General features: G+C 35.7%; 1 protein-coding gene across 4 annotated transcripts in view; it reads left to right on the top strand.

Annotated features, from left to right (window-relative positions):
* LRP6 (LDL receptor related protein 6) overlaps positions 1-23,040 on the top strand; it is a 127,277-nt gene that overhangs the window by 89,690 nt on the left and 14,547 nt on the right. For all 4 annotated transcript variants that reach the window (XM_056799159.1, XM_007503718.3, XM_007503717.2 and 1 more), the window contains 5 exons: positions 2,977-3,179; positions 5,096-5,307; positions 8,040-8,230; positions 11,451-11,660; positions 16,012-16,137. In XM_056799159.1, the coding sequence (XP_056655137.1) occupies positions 2,977-3,179; positions 5,096-5,307; positions 8,040-8,230; positions 11,451-11,660; positions 16,012-16,137 (942 nt within the window). The remainder of the gene's footprint in view (positions 1-2,976; positions 3,180-5,095; positions 5,308-8,039; positions 8,231-11,450; positions 11,661-16,011; positions 16,138-23,040) is intronic.

Below are 23,040 nucleotides of genomic sequence, written 5' to 3'. Positions count from 1 at the left end.
AGAAAAGAAGGCCAAGCACAAGAGCCTTGGAGAATAGCCACAATTAAAAGGTTAGGATATAAAGGATGAATCAGCAAAAAAGCCTAAGAAGGAGCAATCAGATAGGTAGGAGAAGAACCAAGGCAGCATTGTCCATAAAAACCTATATAGGATAGGATTGTCAGGTACAACAGGGTCATTTTGCAGAGAGGTCAAGAAGAGTAGGGATTGATAAACTTGTTTAGATTGTTTTTATCTGAGGCTCTTCCCAGGTCTCTGATTTTGGGTAAAGATATTCTGTGCCTATTTTTCATCTTATCAAATGAGTGAGTTGGATTAGGTGAGCTCTGAAGTTCATTATTTAGAAAATGCTTTTAGTCTTTGATTTGACAGAAAACTGTCAAAAACAGAAGCAGCAATGCAATTTAGATTCAGGATATCGAAGTTTAAATTCTAACGTACGCAATTACTGGCTATGTGATGATGGGCAAGTCATTTAACTCAGAGTCTGAATTTCCTCATCTGTAAAAGGATTATTTTATATGTACTCCCTACTGTAGGGGTATGGGTATAGAACTAGACCTGAAAAGGAGATTGGAAACCATAGTGTTGGACCCTTTCATTTTATAGGTAAGAAAGCAGATCCAGGGAGTTAAATGCCTTGCTGAAGTTCAAACAAGGTAATAAGCAGTAGAAAAAGGATTTGAATCCCCAAAGCTCTGACTCTAGGGTTAATGCTCACAGGGTTGTTGCGAATAGAATGTTTCATAAATCTTAAAGTACCATATAACCCTGAATAGAAATAATACCAACCACATTTGTTACTATCATTATTATAGCTAATATCTGTAGTGTAATTCAATACTTAATTGAAGGACTAAATAAGATTTTGAGTGGGAAAGACCTTAGACATTGCCAAGTTGAACCTATTTATTTTATAGATGAGGAATCTGAGGTTGTAACTTGCCCAAAGGATTTTAACCCATATCCTTTGACTCTTAAATTCAACATTAAAAAAAAAATACCACATTGCCTCTTCCCAATTAAATCATCATTTCTGCCTCCCACCCCATTTTACAAATGATAAAACTGAGGTGAAATTGAAAGGTTTTAGCATTATTGTAGAGTTTTGTAATAAGTTTCCTGGTGAATGGCTTTAAGATACTTATTCTGAAAAAATGAAACATCCCATGAATTTTGAACCCCTTAATGAAGGTGAAATCTTGTAATGGTGTACATTAACATTTTTAGTTGTCTGCAAAAAGAGGAATTGACATTGTACTTCTCCCATCTAAGCACCATGTCTCATGCTTTCTGTGTTCCTCATAGTACTTTATGCATAGTCGAATTTACTCCAAGGCTTGTTGTAAGGATCAAATGAGAAAATAATTGTAATACTCTTAGAATGTTGCCTGAGACATAGTGAGTGTGATATAAATGTTAATGATAAATATCAATGTATCTTCTTGTTTAGAAAGTATTGCATCTATTGTTCAAGAGACTAGGTAGCTTTCTCTAAGACTCACAGAATAGTTTATTAGTTCCATCTTATCACTGTCTCCTGATGTTTCCTCATTTGAAGACTTTCATTTCAAAACCCTTAGAATATAGTTGTAGGGTTGTTGAACCTTTGAATTCATTTAGGCTTATTGTTCTTTTTCTTGATTTCCTAAGAAAATCATACTCTCTGTAGAGACTTATTTCATTTTTCTAAAGATCTTTTAAAAAGGAAGTGGGAAACTTGTCAGTTGCTACAATTTTAGTCATTGATTTTACCTGCGTAGTATATGATTTTTAATAAAATTGTAAAAAGGAGTTAAATTGATATGTAGCAAATGCCAGATAAAGGAAAATTTACTTCATTTGTTTGTAGAATTCTGTGAAGATTCAGATAAACAATTAAGATATACAGCAGCTGAAGAAAAGAGCAGTGCAGTTAAGAAATCAGTATAAACAATTATTACTGTTTTCCTTTCAATATTGAAGAGGGAACCTGAACATAGATCTATTCTTAGAGAACATTCACTTCACCTAAATTCTAGATCAAGAAACTGAGGAGAGCAGGATAAATAACATGCTACACTGAGGTCATAAAATTTGTTAGTAGCAGAGTAACACTCCAAACTAGGGTCTAATCTGTGTGTTTACTTCAATTTAACTCAAATTAGTATTTTAAAAGTACTGCTACATACCAGGTAACTAGGGCTATGGAGATGAAAAATAGCTCATTCTCAAAGCAATCTAGTAGAGGGGATAAGATTCACATAAGTAAATATTATACAAATCCAAATGTGATAAGGGAAAACTATTTCCTTGCTGATTTCATTTGACTTCCCCTGTGGAAAAGACAGAGAAAGAGCAGAGCTAGAAAAAAGGATTATGTCATTATCTTGAAAAAGGATTTAATCCTTTTTAATCAGAGCCCAGATTATTCTGAGAGAGACAAGATGAAAGGCATTCATACTCTTCCAAGGAATAGACACTAAATCATGACATCAGATATTACTGTTAGGGAGGCAAAATATTAGAATGTTTAGGGACAAAATACAATTTTTATTAGGATTTTTTTATAATATGGAGTTAAGTGACTTGCTTAAGGTCACACATCTAGTTTGTGGCAGAGTCAGAAATAGAATTTAAGTTTTCTGTCAGTTTGATCATTTTGAAACTGTCTTTTAGTATTTATTAATGGATGACTCCTCCCATCCACTTAAAATGATCCTAGAATTCATAAAGAAGTAAAATTTTTGTAAATTTTATCAGAGATCCTTATGGACCTGCTTGAGTCCTGATCACACTAAGTGTTAACTCTTGAACACTTTGTCCTATCCTTCTCTTCCTATTCCAAAATTCACTTTTATCACCTCCCTGTTCTCCCCCCTCCCCCTTCTCTAGAGTTGGCCAAAATTTACACAATATGACATTCCTAATAGTACTTAGATTGACCTCATTCTTCTTGTGAAATATAGTTCTTTTTTATTCTTTTCTTTTTTTAAGCGCCTACCACTTTCCTGCTCTTCAGTCAAAAGAATGCCATCAACCGCATGGTGATTGATGAGCAACAGAGTCCTGATATCATCCTCCCTATCCACAGCCTGCGGAATGTTAGAGCCATTGACTATGACCCTTTGGACAAACAACTTTATTGGATTGACTCACGACAAAATATGATCCGAAAGGCACAGGAAGATGGTAGCCAGGTAATTAAAGAACTTGGCTCAAAATTTATAGCTTCCTGAAAGAGTGTTCCCCCTTTAACCATACCCGCTAACCATCCATACCATCTAGTGCATGAAGATGACTTTCTGTTCCCTCCCTTCTCCTGTCTTTGTATTTGTGTGCACACATATACTTACAGATATGTTCATTTCTCTATAGTTTTCTTAATTCTACTTATTTCATTACTTAACCCAGATAAAAGAAAGCTCTCTAGCTAAAACTATTAAAATGGAATACCAATGTAAGAACTTAAAGTTAAGATTTTTTTGCTAAATATGAAAATTCTAAAGTAATATCGTGGTCACCAATTTAAAAATTAACTCTTTAGTTATGAGTCTGTTTAATTTAACAGAGATATAATTAAAGAGAAAAATGTAGGAAGGAAGTAGAAAGTATTGCCTAGCTAGATACCCTATAATTTCTGTCCAGAGACATCTAACTCACCTCCCAGCAAAGGCTCTCAAGTACTAATATCCACATAGAGTTGAGGTAGTCTCTTCAGCCAGAAGTCCCATGGTATCTTCAGCAAGGGTTCTACATGCAGCCTCCTTCCGGAAAGGAAGGCCTCTCTGGAACCAATCTCTCCAGAAGCCAGGAGAGGAAGGCCAGCTACTCACCCAGCAATCTGAAGCAGGATCCAGAGAAAGAGTCTCCTTCTTTAGTCTAGCTCACCAATGCAAGTGTCCAAAGGAGAAGTTTAAAGGAGAAGACTAGTCGAAGGAGAAGTCTCTTGGACAGGATGTTCAAGACTTTTTGTATTCCTTTTTTCACATCACTTCCTGAACCTTCCCCACTTTATAGGAACCAATTGCAGTCTTTCAATTTGCCTAGCACTGCCCAGGGGCAGGGCAGTGGCCTCTGGAGTTGTCACCCACTCTAGCAAATGACTTGCAAACTCTCTTACTTAGTGTCAAGTAGGGGTACTTTAAGTTATTGATTTGATTAGCTAAAAATAGGCAAGGGGAGCATTAATCCTACCTTCACACATAATAGAGAGTCCTACAATCTGGTAAGCTTTTAGTAAATGTTTGTTGATGACAGTGATATGGGGGAAGATGTAATGATCGGGTATGCCATGCTTACACAGACCATTGCTTCATTTCCAAGGCTAAACCTATGTTTAGATCACCAGCCAAGATTATAGTGTTTTTATTGATGCTAACTAACCTTTATGGAACTTAGGTGACTATATTGTGCATTCATTTAGTCATAATTGACTAGGAACAGTGCTCTGATGGAGTTGGGCAAAGTTATTATGGAACTAATGCTAAAGAACCAGAAATTGGAATGTGTTTGGAAATGAGCAGTTTAGGACTGAGACTGTCAAAGCATTTAAACAAGCCTTAGTGCTTTTGGGAAAGCACTAATAGAAGGATAACCAGCTGTCAGTAATTAGAGCAGTATTACAACACCCCCAGTGTTATATTTCTATGGGGTTGTATTTTTAAAATCAATCTTGTGCAGGGCCACTTTAGCCCACTAGCAAAGAACAAGTGGAGATTCTTTCATGCAAGAAATTCTGTACTATTCACCTTTATTAATACTTCAGTTTTCTGACACTGACTTTTGTATGAGTAAATGTGATAGCCCTGAACTTGGGTTGACTGACAAATGATTGCTCAGCATTTGGAACATTCTACTGGGACTCCTTTAGAGAGTGGTGCTAAGGGCAAATCATACTATTATTGCTATATTCCCAACTATTGTAACCAACAGGGAATATTCAGGATTCCTTGAATTAGACAAAGAAGTAATACATATTGATCATTAAGAGAATTAGTTCTTATTTCGGTTCAGCTATTCATGTAGGTGTCAAGTATTGGATGACCCTGCCCCAGAGTTGTCCAATTTTCAACTTAATGTCATCTGTATATGTCTCTTACCCTTCTTTCCAAAGGGTCTTACTGTGGTTGTGAGCTCAGTTCCCAATCAGAATCTGGACATGCAGCCCTATGACCTCAGCATTGACATTTATAGCCGTTACATCTACTGGACTTGTGAGGCCACTAATGTCATTAATGTAACAAGACTGGATGGGAGACCTGTTGGAGTAGTACTCAAAGGAGATCAAGACCGACCTCGGGCCATCATGGTAAACCCAGAGAAAGGGTATGTTAAGCAAATGGCATATTGGAAATTGAGGTGGGATATTTTTGTGGCAATTTTCAAGGGAGAGTCAAAGAAGTATTAGGGATTTAAAGTAAGTAAATTTTAAAAAGATTATATTTAAATTATATACAGGTACTAAAACTTGGTGATGGAGGGGGAAGAATTTTAAACATGTGTCCAAATCCTTCTAGCACCACCTTCTTTTTGGGGGGATGGTATATGATCACAAGGTTTATGTTTTTCTGTATTTAAAGTTTGGTCTTAATAACCATGCCATAGGTCAGTATTCAATAAAGATTATTTCAGTCTTCAGAACTTGTGATTTTAGAGAGAAAATAGACCAAAGTTAACTTTGATCTACAAAAATTAAGACTGTCAAGCAAGGGAATCCTCTAATCACAGATGGAATTCCCCAATGTCATCCTCCTAGACTCTGGTTTTTGTCTATTTCCTCCCTCTTGTTATTGGTCTCAGTATCAAGAAGTTTATTTCTTTCCTCCTTCTGACCACTCTCCCATTCCCACTTGTTTTCCTGTTGTTTGACATATTTCTTTTCTGAACTCACTGTATGTGTGTATGTTTAGTCTTCTCTTGCCCATTTCAGATAAGAGTAATTGATCTTGATGCCACCTCTTCCTATTTTTTCTTCCATATTTGTACCCTCTCTTCCCACATACCTTTGCTATTCTGAGAAGTAGCAAGTTTTACTCTTTTTTTCTTCCTTTCCATGTAATGTTTTTCTTTTTGTCCTTCCTTCTTTCCTCTTTAAAGCTGCAAATCAGGAGGCAGCTAGGTAGCTCAGTGGATTGAGAGCCAGGCCTAGAAAGGGGAGGTCCTAGGTTCAAATCCGGCCTCAGACACTTCCCAGCTGTGTGACCCTGGGCAAGTCACTTAACCCCCATTGCTTATCCCTGACCACTCTTATGCCTTGGAACCAATACACAGTATCGATTCCAAGATGGAAGGTAAGGGTTAAAAAAAAATCCTCAGATCAAAATCAGTCCACCATCAGACCTCAATTTTTAAAAATGTTAACTCCCTTATTGCCCTTTGAAGACATTTAAGGTCCTAAAGGGACACTTTTCCCTTCTTCTGTTAGAATATGGTCACTGTGTTATAATATAGCTCCTTATAATTACTTAAATATATGAACCTTTCTAGGTTTCTTGAGACTCCAGTGTTTCTATTTTGGAGTTCTACTCAGTTTTGATCTCTTCATCAGAAATGCTTGCAGGAATTCCGTTTCATTAAGGACCCCCTCCCCAAAGGATTATATTCAGCTTTTCAAAATTATGTATTCTTGCTTTTGAGCCTACCCTTTTTGCTATCAGGAATATTGTATTTTAAGACTCCCTTTTGTTCCGCCAGGCCTCTGGTGATCCCGATAGCAGCCCCTTGGTATCTAAATTGCTTTAGATTTAGGGGGGTGGTATTTTTAGTTACTTTTAGGAGTTGATTAGTGGAATCCTTACTTTGTCTTCTGGCTCTAACAGATCTAGGCAATTTTCATTCATGGTTTCTTCAAATGTATTTTCTAGACTTTTTGAAAAATCATGGTTTTCAGATATTTTAGTGATTCTTAAATTATTTTTCTTTGATTTCATTTCTACATTGATTATTTTTTATTTCAGCTAGTTCCCATTTCCTTCTATTTTTTTTTAGTTTTTTATTTGATTCTAATATTTCTTAATCTTTTATGAAGTCACTGATTTCAGGGAATCTATTTTGGTGCATCTGATTTAACACAATCTTTTAAGCTATTTTCATTGCTTTTTCTTCTAGAGCCTTTATTTTTGTTACATATTCATGATTTTGGAAAATGCATTTTTCCTTTGAATCTCTGTAGTTATTACAGAGTTTATGTATTCTTTTTGAAGATCTCTAGATTGAGTATTTTTTTTATACTAATTGGTGTTTTTATTCTTTCTAGTATTAATTCCTAGTTAGGGATTTATGCTAGGGATCTGCAACACTTGTATTCTATCCTGTGTGGTATTACTTTTTGTTCTTGAATCAACTTCCACCTAGCAAGGTTGAGCTCCCTTGGATCTTCATGGTTCAGAGTACTAGACCTTCAGGATTCTTTGTGTAGTCCCAGAACTAAATATTAGGGACCCAAGGGTCCCTTGGTCTGAAATGTCCTGATGTAAGCATTTCAGCACCATGCTGTTTACAATTCTTTGCCCCTCCTTAAGACTTCCAAAGTTTCTTTGGACTTTTATAAGATTTCTTTCTGAGCACCAGGGGCTTTCAAGGGATCACTCTGTGCTCTTACTGCCTGCCTATGGACATAGAATTTTACAGACTAAACATGCCCTGTCTTGGGTCATATACCACAAGGCAACTTTTTGCTGCTGTGGGCTTTGTTGGAAGGAAAACAAAGGGAAGCACTTTTCTTAATGCCTGTGGTCTTCTGGATGAATTTTTGTGCATTTCTAAGATAGGAAATGTAACTTACTAGTTCCCTTTTTTCAATTTTTTAAATCATTCTTCAGATTTAGCAAAAAATAATCTTCAAATGTGTTGGATATATATTTCTTTACCTAAAACTGTGAGAAAGTTAATTTTAAATCCTTATCTGTTTAATAAAGCAGAATTCCTAAGGACATCTAGTAGTATATACTTTTTTTAATACTAATTTGGTGAACTCCATGAAAATAGTAAAAATAAGACTATGCTTATATCAATATAACTTCTTTTTTATAACTTTTCCCCCCCCTTTCTTCCTTTAGGTATATGTACTTTACCAATCTTCAAGAAAGGTCTCCAAAAATTGAGAGGGCTGCTTTGGATGGAACAGAAAGAGAAGTCCTCTTTTTCAGTGGCTTAAGTAAACCTATAGCTTTAGCCCTCGATAGCCGCTTGGGCAAACTGTTTTGGGCTGATTCAGATCTACGGCGAATTGAAAGTAGTGATCTCTCAGGTACCCAAGAATAGTATTTCCAGTTCACTTAATCTGGGGAATCTCTCCTCTTTTTTCTTTACATCCCCCTTATGCTTTTCTTAGTCAGTTCTGATTTGCAGAAACTTTTAAAACACAAACACTCCCAAGCTTTAATACATATATAAACAATTAAAAAAAATTAAATCCAGTGCTTTGCACATAATAAATTCTTTTTTCATTCAGAATAATTATGTACAGTTTGCTGGTCTTTTCTGGTATGTTTCCAATGATATCAGAAACACCTAAATCAGTCATAACCATGTTACAGCATTTTGCACATGCTATTCCCAATTCATTGTTATTGCTACTCTCATGATGTTTGTTAGTTTTGGCTAACATAACTTTCATTTCATTTCATTTCATTTCATTTCATTTCATTTCATTTCATTTCATTATTTCATTTCATTTCATTTCATTCTTTCATTTCCTTAAAGCTAGTTATTGTTAGGATGACTCGTACAGCTTTACTTTGCCTGATCATTTTTAGGACCTATTCATAATTTAGTGTGTATTTACTGCTTTTTAGCTGGAAACTTAGTTCATTGACTCCACCAACTTTTTCATCTGCTTTGTGGCTATTGCCTTCAGTATGGGAAAGAAAGCTCTTAACCAAAGATGTGCTAGTAAGATGGTATGGAATGGTATGAAAGAGATTATGTGATGGAATATTTGGAGAACCCTGAAGAGTCAACTAAAAATTAGTCAAAACTTTAGTAAAGCTGCAAAATGTAAAACACAAATTAACAGCATGTCTATATATTATCAATAAAACTCAGCAGCAAGAGAAGGAGAAATTCAATTTAAAATAACTGTAGACAACATAAAATACCTGGGAGTCTACCTGCCACAACACACACAGGAACTATACAAACACAATTACAAAGCACCTTTTCACATAAAGACATCTGAAAAATTGGAAAAATATTAATTATTCATGGGTAAGCTGAACCAATATAATAAAAATGACAATTCCACCTAAATTAATTTACTTGTTTCATGCCACACCAATCAAACTACCAAAGAATTATTTTAAAGGCTAGAAGAAATAATAATAAAATTGATCTGAAGGAAACAAAAGATAAAAGAAATCTGTGGGGTAAAAATGTGATTTGTAGTACCAGATCTTAAAGTATATTACAAAGCAGTAGTAATCCTCAAAACAGTATGGTACTGAATAAGAAATAGAGTGGATTGATTAATGGAACAGATTAGGCATATGATATATAAAAGTAAAAGACAACAATAAATAGGTATTTGATAAACCCAAAGTTCCAAGTTACTAGGGCAAGAACTTGGTGTATTTGACAAAAGATGCTGAGAAATTTGGAAAGGAGTCTGGCAGAAACTAGATTTACACTAGTATCTTCCACCATATTCCAACAAGATAAACTCAAAATTTGATATATGATTAGAACATAAGGAGTGATGTCATAAATATATTAGGGGAGCATGGAAAAAATTACCTGTTAAATCTGTGGGTAAAGGTTCATGACCAAACAAGAGAGTGAGAGGATCTTGGGAGACAAAAACGGATAATCTTGATTTCATGAAATCAAAAATGTTTTGCCCCAGAGGTTAAAGAACAAGGAAATAGACCTATGTGTACAAAATTATTTATAGCAGCTCTTTTTGTGGTGGCAAAGAACTGCAATGGAGATGATGCCCATCAATTGTGGAATGGCTGGGTGAGTTGTAAGAATACCATTGTGCTGTAAGAAATGATGAGCAGCAGAGGGATAGTAAGATAACACAATGGATAGAACTCCAGTCTTAGAGTTAGGAGGACCTGGTTCGAATTTGACTTCAGACATTTCTTAGCCATGTGACCCTGGGTAAATTCCTCAACTCCAATTGCCTAGTCCTTGCTGCTCTTTTGTTTTAAAATTTATATCAGGACTTGGGGCAGCTGCGTGGCTCAGTGGATTGAGAACCAGGCCTAGAGACAGGAGATCCTAGATTCACATCTCTCTTCAGACACTTCCTAGCAGTGTGACCCTGGGCAAGTCATTTAATCCCCATTGCCTAGCCCTTGCCACTCTTTTGCCTTGGAACACAGTACTGATTCTAAGATGGAAGGTATGGATTAAAAAGAAAATTGGTATCAGGACAGAAGCTAAGGGTTTTACAAAGGAGAACTGTGACTCCTTGTTGGGTTTGAATTTCTGACTTTTTTTTTTTTTTAAGATTGGTATGGAAGAATAGTCAGAGAGGTTTCAGCTTCTGCTGCTTCTAAGCTGCCATCTTGATTCCACTCCGGTTTTAAAAAAGAAATAAAAGAAGGAAGAGGGGGGGAAAAACTGATCAGCAGGATGGCTTCAGAAAAACCTGGAAAGACTTACATAGACTGATGCAAAGTGAAGTGAGCAGAACCAGGAGAATGTTGTACACAATTACAGAAATATTATAATGATAATAAATTGGGAACAATTTAACTAGTCTGATTTGTACAGTGATCTATGACAGTTCTCAAGAACCCATTATGCAAAATGCCATTCATCCTCAGAGAAAGAACTGATGAACTTTTAGTGCAGATAGAAATATTTTTTCATTTCAGTTTATTTTTTTACTTTCCCCCCCTCTTTTGCATTATATAGCTGATGTGGAGATGATTTATATGACTTCTTATGTATAATGAGCATTATTTCTTGACTTCTCAATGGGTGGGAGAGGGGCAAGAGGAAGAAAGATAGTTCAGAACTGAAAATGAAATGTTAAAATTTTAAATTTAAAAAGTATTTATTTTAAAAATATTTAATTAAAAAACTAAAAAAGAGAAAGAAAGAAAATGTAAAGTTGTTTAGGAAAAAAATCTTAACTACAGGTGGATTTTTGTCCAGTATAAAGAATTTCTTAGAGCTTTTTAGCAATGGAGTGCATTGCTTCATTCAATAGTGTTTAAGTTGAATGGTTATTTTTCTGGGATAATATAGAACACATTTCTGTATTTGGATAGGGAGTTTCTATAAGGTCCTTTACCACTTTGGGATGTGAAGAAAATATTAAGAAGTTCATATCACTGATTTTATATTTAATGTAATTACTAGCATTTAAAAAACTTTATTATTTATGTCATCTTTTAAAACAGATTTTTAACTTCCCGTAGTAACTACTTAGTACTTATATTCAACAGTAATAGGATTTCAGTACTTTATTTAGCTGAATTTAGCTAAATTTTTTCTGTTTGGATTATTTTACCAAGGTGCCAATCGAATAGTTTTAGAAGACTCAAATATATTGCAGCCTGTGGGACTGACTGTGTTTGAAAACTGGCTCTACTGGATTGATAGGCAACAGCAAATGATTGAAAAAATCGACATGACTGGTCGTGAAGGGCGGACCAAGGTCCAGGCTCGAATTGCCCAACTCAGTGACATTCATGCTGTGAAGGAGCTAAACATTCTGGAATATAGTAAGTAGCTGGCTGGATAGCTGACAGCATATTTGCAAATTAAGGTAGTATGTAGATCTCCTGCATACAGTCTTTTTAGCACAATTAATAGTTTTTCATCCCATATTTGAAAACAATGTTAATGTATTCATTATGGTATGTGCATGATACTCTTCTGGGTTTTCTACCTCATCCAGTCCAATATAGAAAACCAAATTGAGAACACCACAATATTGTACATTTGATTATGAAAATAAAAGGAAAAATAATGTAAGATCTTGTTTATATGACCAATGCAAAGTCCCTTTGCATAAATTGAAAATTGCACAGAAGAGCACAGCCCATTATTTAATAAGTATTATATAAACATAACTAGGCACTTTATACCTTTTCTTAGGCTTATCAGAGCTAACAACATAACACCAATCACTTGTCATGATTATTAATAACTAAATTCTGGGAGCTGCTGGGTGATTCAATGGATAGAAAAGGCCCAGGGACAGGGAGGTCCTGGGTTCAAATATGGTCTGACACTTCCTAGCTGTGTCACCTTGGGCAAATCATTTAACTATTGCCTAGTCCTTACCACTCTTTTGCCTTGAAACTAATACAAAGCATTGATTATAAGGGAAGGGAAGGGTTTCAAATTAAAAAATAATTAGCATTAATGAAACAGAGCTCTGTTCTGAGGAGTACATGACTTTTTACAAGTGAGGACTCTGCAGAGAATGATGGCAGAGCTAATTTTTGGTGTAAGACACGATCACTTCTCAGAACAAGAATACTTGTGATTGGGTAAATTTTATCTCACTTGGGAAAATGACACAGATTTGGCATGTAACTAAAAATTGTTATTTTGGTTATTTTTCTGGCTTTGTTTTTTTGATTGTCAATGCATATACTTGACTTGGTCTATGTTGAGGTCATGAAAAACGAGGTCCTACTTTTATAAATAGTTATATAAATTTTAAGAACCTCTACAAGACATCTTAAAGAGAAGCTCAGAAAGAAAAATTCTGGCTAAAAAGAATTGATTTATTTTAACCTCAATGACGTTTAACCCTCCCCCCAACCTCAGAAAAGAAACTTTTTTTTTTTTAGTTTCCCAGCATTTGTTACATCCATAATTGTACTCATCTGTACTGAACATTTCATTACTATAGCATTTGGTTTGTTACATAATTAACCTGAATTTATAAAATTAATAAATACATTAGACCATTTGAAGAAAATAAAATGTTCCACTAATTCCTTTTAATTCTCTAGATCTTTCCTATACTTTTTCTGTGTTGTTTATCTTGTATTTCTTTTTTTTTTAACTCTTACTTTCCATCTTAGAATCAATACTGTGTATTGGTTCCAAGATAGAAGAGTGGTAAGGGCTAGGCAATGGGGGTTAAGTGACTTTCCCAGGATCACACAGCTAGGAAGTGTCTGAGGCCAAATTTGAACCCAAGACCTCCTGTCTCTAGGTCTATCAACTCACTGAGCCACCCAACTGTGCCCCCTCTTGCATTTCTAATATAGATGTCCTATGATACTTTTTGCCCAACATATGCAAATTTTTCTTTGCTCTCTTTCCCCATTTTTGATAATTCAGTTATATGATAATCTGCTATTAAATAAGAAATGAAAATTTAGAAATTGGTTGCTTCAGGAGTGAGTTTGGTCAATGAAATACTGTATATTCTTTCCCTTCTTGGTTTTTGCTATATTATCCAATTTCAAAAGCATTTAAAGAGAATTCAGAGTTGACAGCAACTGAAGCTCATTCATCACTTTAGTGTTATCTATATTTATAGTCACAGATATTACTTAAGGCATCTTAATAGTACCAAAGAAACTAATGCTTTTGGAGCCAAATATAGAAAGGATTATTGTAGTTTTATATCTTTTTTGAATACTTAAAACAAGTTTTAAGAGGAAAATAATAGGATGGCAATAAATACCATCTATATTTTTATTTTACTTAAGCTGTAATATAACTGTATTGAAAGGTAGTATGACGTGATGGAAAGAATGCTGGACTAGGAGTTAGTAGACTTGAATTTGAATACTACCTCTAGATACTTGACTGCTGTGTGACTATGGGCAAGACATTTAAATCCCTCAGAGATTCAATTTTCTCATCTGTAAAAGGAGGATAATAATATTTGCACTTTCTGCCTCCTAAGGTGGTAAATAAAGCAAATTTTCCAATTTAAAGTGTTATTTAAATGTAAGTTGTTTTTATGTATTCAATAGGATATAATTTGCCAAGATTTAGCATTCAGATTTTATCTTCTAATGACATTTGCAATTAAGAGTTATTTGCAACAAAAAAATATATAGTTTTATCTTTTCTGAGAGATGATAAGAGCAGCCAGGTAGCTCAGTGGGTAGAGATCCAGTCCTGGAGTTTGTAGATCCTGGGTTCAAATCTGGCCTCACACATTTCCTAGATGTGTGACCCTAGGCAGGTCACTTTATTCCCATGGCTTAGCCCTTATTGCTCTTTTGTATTATATAGTATTGATTCTAAGACAGAAGGTGAAGACTTAAAAAAAAAGTGATAATGCCATATGAATAAGATTTTGGTAGTAGATAAAAGAGATGTCAGCAGAATCAGGAAGTCTCATGGTCATGCCCCACTATGGCGCCTTGGGCAGGCCACTTCATCTCTCTGGTCCCCTGTTTGGCAGCTCTTTATAGCTATTCATAGGAAGAGCTAATAGCAATAATAATGATCCCATGTATAGTGCTTTAATGTTTGCAAAGCACTGGCTGTGTATTGTGGCATGTGATCCTCACAACCACCTGGGAGAGAGGTACTGTGATTGTCCTTGTTGTACAGAGGCTGAGAGAGAAGTGACTTGCCCAGGGCCACACAGGGAATGGGTTCCTGATCATCCTGACTCCGAGTCTCACACTGTCATGTGAGTGTCCTTGGCCAGTTACTTAGCATCGTCTCACTTCAGTTTCCTCATTTGTCAAATGGAGGATTAATGGTGACCTACCTGTGAGGAACCTCTGCATTCCAATTTTTTGATCCTATGTATTCTGTCAATTGAGGAAACCACCCAGCTCAGTCTAGGCTCTAGTCCTAGAAAACCCTAGTTCTAATATGAGCTCAGGCTCTGACTGTGTGACTCTGGGCTAGCCATTTAATCTTTGTTTGCCTTAATCCACTGGAGAAGGAAATGGCAAACCACTCCAGTATCTCTGCCAAGAAAACTCTGTGGACAGCATTGGCATGCTATGATCCATGAGATCATGAAGAATTGGACACGACTGAACAACAAATTCTGTCTATTACATCTTTAAACATGTGTAACTATAATAATTATATATATACACATATATATATATATATATTTAAAGTATTTGTAACTTCCTGAAAAATTTGAGATGATAATATAGTTTGAGATGTCATTATTAATTACTCAAACTGTTTATTAATCAGTTAGCTCTGATTTCCTACTCCTGTTTTTTAAACAATAGAGAAATCTCTTTTTTCCATAAGCTTTTAATTTTTTCTCTATGTCAAACCCCTTTATCTCATAAGCTTAAATAAACATAAAGGTGACTTGATATATATTTATTAACAATGTAATTGTCAAAAAACAAAGACTTCTTATGAGTTACTATATGTCATCTGTGAAGATTATCCCAGCCAAAGTTATCTTTAACTGTTGCTGCAACTGCTGATTTCTCATTCATTATTCAGTCCCACCATTCATTTCTCTCATGACAAGAGTTAAAAGCCTCCACCCCCTCATATTCTCCTCGTTTTTCTTCACAAGATAAGGCTTAAATCCAGTTCTCTTTAGGAATTACTTTTTTCTAGCTTTTGTTTACTATTCTCTCTTCTGCTATCACAGTTCACATTTTCACATGAACGAGAATTAAACTCCGGTTTCCTCAAAGAAAGAGAATTAAACTGTAGAGATCAACATTCTAGCACTTAGTACAGATACTGTGACAGTATGTGTTGTTTCAGAGGAGTGACTGTTGAAGTTCATGTTATATTTGTGAGCACATTGTTTTCTTATGTAAAGTGTATGAATTTCCTGAAGTCAGAAACTATTTTACTTTCATCTTTGTATTCTTAGCACTTAGTACACTGCAAGGAATATAAATGCTTTATAAACTACCTCACTAATGTATGTGAAGAATTTATGTTGACACAGTATCTTAGAGTTTATATAATTTAAATCAAGGGAGAGAATATCTTAGCAAAGATTTCTGTCTAAACTATTTAGAAAATCACAATATACCCTTGATTTTTATTAGTAGTTAAAGAGGAATTGAAAGTTTCTTAGAAGGAGAGAACTGTGAGTTTCTTAGTATCTACTTGTGTTGATAAATTTGGACTTTTCTTTTTAATTTATAGGACAGCATCCATGTTCTCAGGATAATGGTGGTTGTTCACACATTTGTCTTGTGAAAGGAGATGGTACAACAAGGTGCTCTTGTCCAGTGCATCTGGTCCTACTTCAGGATGAACTGTCTTGTGGAGGTAGGTCTTTGGGTTACTATAGTTACTTGAATGAAAGTAGTAAATGTTTTTTGTATTCCCTTACTTCACTTTGAACATTGCCCTGGATTGTCTTGGAATCAAACCCTTGAATCATAAATTAGGTGGTTAGTTTTTGCAAATTCAATTTAATTAACTATGGTTAAGATGGATACTGGACCTGTGATTTCATTGCTATAGGGAACTCTCCTATGAAGAAACTCCACTCCATCATTGCCAATCATTTTCTCTTCAACTTATAGTGTTAGAGAGTTATTTAGAGAACTAAGAATTTAAGTGATTTGCTCAGGTTCATATATAACTAGTATAAAGCAGAAGCAAGATTTAAATTTAGATCTTCTTGGCACCAAGGCCAGCTCTCTATCCACTACACTTTATTACCTCTTTTGTGTACCAAAGTATATTGATATTCTACTGCTGGAGCCATAATCAGCATGAAAGATATAAGTCCAGTCCTGGGACAATATAATTTAAATATGTTAAAAAAGCTTATTTCTGGGTTCCTTGTAGAATAGAAAATAAATGCTGGGGATTGAAGTAGTGTCACAGACTCTAAATGTGTTTTTTTAAAAAGGTAGGTAACAAAAAATGAATTATTTCATCTCCAGCAGTCTCAGCCCACTGTTATCTAGAATGACTATTATATTTAGAAAAATATCCAAAGGAAGGAAACTTCTAGCAAAACTTGAAGGTTATCCAAACATACTCCTCACAGACCACAATATCAAATGTGTGTCTTCGAGAACTGAAAATGCTTCCTGCTTTAGTCTTTATGTTGCTATAATAGACTTGGGGATTGGTAGTGTGGTAGAGACATGGCAAGAGGACTTGTAAGCCAAGATGCAAGAACCAAGGCTGGGGACCTGCCTGTCAATCAAGAAGAAGGTTCCAAATGGAATGTTCTCAGGGGTGGCAGTTGGGGTTTTCTGGCTACACAGAGAAGAAGAAAAAAAATTTGACTTTGTCTCTGTCTCTCTAGCTCTGGGCAGTTGAAGCTGACCAGGGCAGAAACTTGGCTTTGGAGTTGGTGGTCTATTTAAGAGTTGAGCTGGCCAGGAGAAACTGAGAGACTTTGAACTTTGTTTTCTCTCTTGGGGAGTTGTCTCAGACTGAAAGACCCTGGGGGGGTGGGGGGGAGGCTTCAGAAATTAAGTTGAGAGACTTTGCTGACTTTGTGATGAAGAAGAAAGATCTTAAACAGCTGTTGTCCTCCATCTCTCTAAATGTCTTAGAGTCACAGTTTGTGACTGGATTACTTTCTCAAACCCTCAAATTCTTCCTCATTTTAGATTAGGGACATCCTCATCCCTCTTACCTCAGTTTCCCATCCTGTTATCCCAATAAACCCCTTGACTTGAAAGAGGAAAAGAAAAGAGTATCTCTATAATTCACTCAGTGGGGAGGGAAGAAGCCAAAGGCTTCAAGAAGAATTGGGAAGAGAGGGTGGCAGGAAGAAGAGGGTTGGAGAAGGGAGGGAGTGAAAGGGAGGAGGAGATTAGAAAGATATACTGGTCCATCAGCCTTCAGTAGGGATCAGTAGGCAAACCCCAGAGCATTTCCCCAAAGCAATTCCCCTGTGTACCAGCATCTCTGTATATCAGCATCCCTCAGCATCTCTCATTTCTACCTCCATTACAAATAAGCAGCTTCAGGTTCCCTTAGTAGCTCTCTCTAGTCATAAGCCAGAGGACAGCAATCATTTGCAAAAGAAACAGTTTCTCCTCAGTTTATCTTTTCTATTTCAGTAGTTAATAGCTGTTTCTTTTAAAAATACCTCTTAAGCAGCAGGTTTTTTTCCCTTCTAACTTTATGAATAGTATTAGATAAATGTTTCAAATATGGAAGTCTGAAATATAATTTCATCTTTTTGAGACTAGCCTTGAAAAACTGTAAAGAATGTTATTTACCAGACAAAAATAATTTTTTAGCCAACTCTGTAAGCATAAGTATGAAATGATATCCCAAAATAAATCTGATGAAAACAGTGTGTTGAGGTCTGAAACCAGTATTATAAGGATTATTCAGGGGAATGAGAAATGAAAAAGATTCCCTCTTTTTGTTCCATCTTTCCCTCCTTGTCCAAAGCAATCTCAGAAAGTCTTCCATTTATAGAAAACTGCGCATCTTTCTCATCTCCACTGGGACTGCCACTACAGAGAGTTATTTCCCTCAATGCTGGCTTAAATCCTTTTTACAGTATGTGTCCCTTCAAGTGTGGAGAGAACCTGAAACAAATTTAGCAAGGGTTAAATGTAGTTTCTGCAGTGACTTCTTTATCCTTCCTTGAATGACTTTGCTTCTACCTGACCACTGAGGGACTTTCTCAGATAGTGAAGTAGTTCACTGTCTATGTCCTTTGGCAGTTACAGCCTTTTGAAAAATGTCCTTTTTGTCAAGAACCAGCACATGTTTTTATCCTGAGTACAAGGAAGGGCTAGTGATATAAAGTGGAGAGACCACTCACTGACAGAAACATTTCTGACAAAGAATAAGACAAAGCAGCTAAAGGGTTGAGGACTAGAGTTTTCAAAAGTCAAGATGTGTGTGTTGTCTGGAGGCAGGACCAGGATTATGCAGTAGTAAGTACAAATCTGCTATTTTGAAATTCTTTTAATTCAATTATTGGGAAACAGACTTAGACAATTCTTAAGGACAGAAAACTTTTAGCTTCTTACCTCAGCTAATACAGTATATTTGCATAATTTCTGTTAGACTCTATGTACTAAGTGAAAAAACGAGGAGACAAAGTAACTTTAGTCTTGTTGCTTCCTACAGAATACTGTGATTTACTTTAAATAATATTGAAATAAAAATGAGATTGCTGTACTATTTATGATTCGTAAGTGGTCATTCTCAGATGCCTCATTGAAGCTATAGTTTTAAGGCTTTTGCAGAATTATGAAATAAGAAGCAGTAATAAAAAATCCCCAATCCCAAATAGTTGCTGTATAGGCTGTGTGGAGCAATTTTGTCAGTTACATTCATAATATTGCCTAACTTATAAATTTTGCTTTATATATAGCTCTCCAGGAACATATGCTGCATAAAGCAAGATCTATTTAAACTGCCTATAAAACTAACTGATTTGTTAACTCATGAGCCATAATTGTATTTTCCGATGCCTTAGACATCATTATTATATCTCTGTCATGTACATTCTACTTTAGGAAGAATATAAGCCAAGATTAGTGTTTTGTCATAGGGCTATGATGAGGAAAGTGTTCTGTAGTACAAATCTTAAAGCATTCTAAGGTGTTATTACTATTAATAAGCCTAACTATTCTTAAAAAGTTTGTCCTCATTGCATAAAGCAAATGAATGTTCTAATAATAATTTAGTGGTAAGGAACCAAACCAAGTGACTGAATGAAAGCAGCAAGAAGCATGGCATGGGGGAGAGGTGTGCAGGGTCAGCTTTAGATGCCAAAGACCTGTGATGTTTACTATTTTTATGACATTGAGGAAGTCACTTTACTTTCTAGGGCCTTGGTTTCCTTTAAAATGAGGGACTTAGTTTGGATGGCCTCTAGGGTCCCTTTTCCCTCTATATCTTTGATCTTATGTTTTTTCTATCTTTTTGTCCCCTCGCCTCCCCCCCCCCCCTCCTTCCCATTTTTTGTGGCATATATCTACACAGGGAGCCAGTAGTGGACTCAGAAATATACTTGAATTCAAGTCCTATGACACCTGGTGTAGCAAGTCACAACCTATCACTATGAGGCCCCAGGCCTCTTTCTACCCTCTCTTTAAGTTGTGCAGCCCTCACCAATCTAGATTGGTAGAAGGAGTTTCTGCACCAAGAATCACCTGCACATGTGACTTGACACTAAATTGGAAACCATACTTATGTAGATATTTGTTCATTTAAAGCTGTTGTTCAGGAGGATTGAGAAAGGAAAGTAAGTCCTCTTAGTATGTGAGGTACAAGAATGGGTTGTGGTAAAATAAAAATGATTTATGTTTCTTGATAAAGAATAAAAATTGTTAAAGAGGCCATTAAAATCAAGATGTTCCAGTCACAAAGTTAAGGATGTAAACCTTTTTAAAAAACATTTCGAGGGGGCAGCTGTAGCTCAGTGGCCAGGCCTAGAGACAAGAGGTCTTAGGTTCAATTCTGGCCTCAGACACTTTGCAGCTGTGTGATCCTGGGCAAGTCACTTAACCCCTATCACCTAGACCTTACCACTCTTCTGCCTAGGAACCAATACACAGTATTGATTCTAAGACAGAAGGTAAGGGCTTTGTTTTTTTTTTAAAAACACATTTAGAATGTAAAGATTTCTCTACCATAATGTTTGTGTAACTTATTGCAAATATTTGTTTCCTTCATTGTAAAATGATTTGTGTTTTGGCCTTCTAACAGTGAGTAATTCTCTCAAGCCCTTTGAATTTTTCACTACATTCTCTTTCTCAGAGAACTTATTCATTCATATGGCATCACCAGTGATAATCAGACCTACATATTTCTAATCTTTTATTTACAGCTGCCTTTCCATTTATATATTCTGCTGTCAACTAAAGCTTGGTATGTCCCATAGTGAGTTTATTTTCTTTCCCTACCCAAAACAACTCCCTCTAAACATCCCTTTCAGTAACCATACAATTAAAAAAAAAATTCTTTCATTCTGTCTTAGTATGAATTCTATGACAGAAAAGCAGCAAGGTCTAGGCAATTGGGGTCAAGTCATTTGCCCAGGGTCACATAGCTAGGAAGTGTCTGAGATCAGATTTGAACTCAGATCTTCCCAACTCCAGGTCTAGAGCTCTATTCACTGTGCTGCCTAGCTGTGCCATGCTATATAATTCTTAATCACACATGCTAAAAAACTTAGAGTCATTTTTGATTCATCTCTCTGACCTAATCACTCAAAACATTCTTTTGATTGCATTCCAAAATCTTTCTCCACCCATTTGTTCCCAGCTCCCATTTCTACCTCTTAACATTCTATTTACCTACCCTTTAAAGCCTAGGTCATCCACTACTTCTGTGAAGTTTTCCATGGTACTTTCAGTTAGAAATGATGGTTTTTCCTCATCTAAATTCACAGCACTTTGAGTCTGATTGAATTCTAATCTATAATTACTATTTTTTTTTCAGTCTGTATCTGGGAATCTCTATCAATTTTTTATCTTCCCCCAGAGAAAGAAGTTAAAAAGACTTGCCTTGTGGTCCTAATAAGTATTAAACATGTGAGCATGGACAAATCACTTTGCTTCTCCTAGGCAACTCTAAATCTTAGAGCCAGTAAAGAGACAAATGATAATAAGTTATAAGACAATAAATCAGAGACTGACCTGCATCAGTGAGAGTTTTCATACTGGTTTCTCTCTACATTGATGCATAGATCTGGACTAAAAAAAGGAATCTACTCCATTGTCTAGTATAATACTTACTATGTTCCACATTATAATTAACCCAATTAAATCTTTCAAATTCATCTCCTCTTTCCTATTTTTACTTACTACCTTTCTGGCCCCTCTAATTTAGTCTTTTTCTTCCATACTAGACAGATTTTCCTTAAGTGCTTTTCATGTCATTCTTATGTTCAGAAATCTTCAGTGGTTCCCTGATCATCTCCCTTTTCTCTCTTTCTGAACTTTCCTATTACTATTTCAACCTAATTACTTTATTGTCATCTTTAACTCCTTCCTTTCCCTTAACACACCTTTCCAGTTAAGTTGCCAAGTAATAATTTCTCTCTCAACCTTTTTTCATAATTTCCTTCTCACTATATACTGTCACCACACTAGTTCAGATCTTCATCTTTTTTCACCAAAACCTTCTAATTATTTCCTGCCTTAAGCTTCTACCCACTCCAATCTATCCTCCATATGAATGCCAAAATGATTTTCGTCAAGTTCAGGACTGACTGTCATCTCCCTACTCGGTAAATACCACTTCTGGACTTCACAATGGTCATTCCTACACTTCAAGTCTCCTTACACATCACTCCTTTCTATACTCTGAAATCCAGCCTTTCTGTCTTATTCTGTCCTATCTGCTATTCCACACACACACAGTACACCATCTGTCTTTAATCTTGCATTCGTTCTCCCCAGTACCTGGAAAACCCTCCCTTTCTTGTGCCTGCCTCCTGAAATTACTAGCCGTTTCAAGATACTGCTCTTGCCCCCTTTCTATTTGAAGCCTTTCTGGATGCCCCTAGCTGGCTAGTGTGCTCCCTTGCAAAGCATATATTATAAATATATTTCAGTGAGTCTGTCAGTAAGCATTTAGCATCATCTGTGTGTCAGATATTATGCTCCATGCTGGAGAGATACAGATACAGAAAATGAAAATTATCTCTACCCTCATCTAGCTTACATCCCATTGGAGGAGACAATGCGCATATGTATCCAGAATGCAAAATCAATGCAAGTACTGTATATATAGGAGGGAGGAAGGATACCTACAATTGAGATCAGAAAGCAAAGAGAAAGGGAGAAGAGATGACGTGTATACATGTTGGTTTTCTTGTTAGAATGAAAACCACATGAGGCCTTTCACTTTTCACTTTTATCTTTGTATACACAGTATTTAGCAGTGCCTGGCACAAGGTGGGTTTTGAATAAATGCTTTTTGATTGATTTGAGGCCCTCCAGAGTCTGATCCCATCACATTTATCATATATTCTTATTTCAAATTACTCTGTAAAATTTACTCTTTGTCTTTTAGGTGTCTTCACTATCTTGTCAACATACCATACTTATTACTGTTTCTACTAATCCAATTTTATTTTTTTTAACTTAAAAAAAAAGGAATATGTGAAAGTTTTTTATTTTATAAGATTATTTTTAACATTCTTTTTTAAAAAATGATTTCCAAATTCTTTCCTTCCCATTAGCCACTCTCATCTAGTGAGAAGGCAAGCAACACGATATCAAT

The sequence above is a fragment of the Monodelphis domestica genome, chromosome 5, assembly GCF_027887165.1.
Source record: "Monodelphis domestica isolate mMonDom1 chromosome 5, mMonDom1.pri, whole genome shotgun sequence".
Lineage (NCBI taxonomy): Eukaryota > Metazoa > Chordata > Mammalia > Didelphimorphia > Didelphidae > Monodelphis > Monodelphis domestica.
The sequence above is the reverse complement of the archived record's forward strand: the minus strand, read 5'-3'. Positions and strand labels throughout refer to the sequence as shown.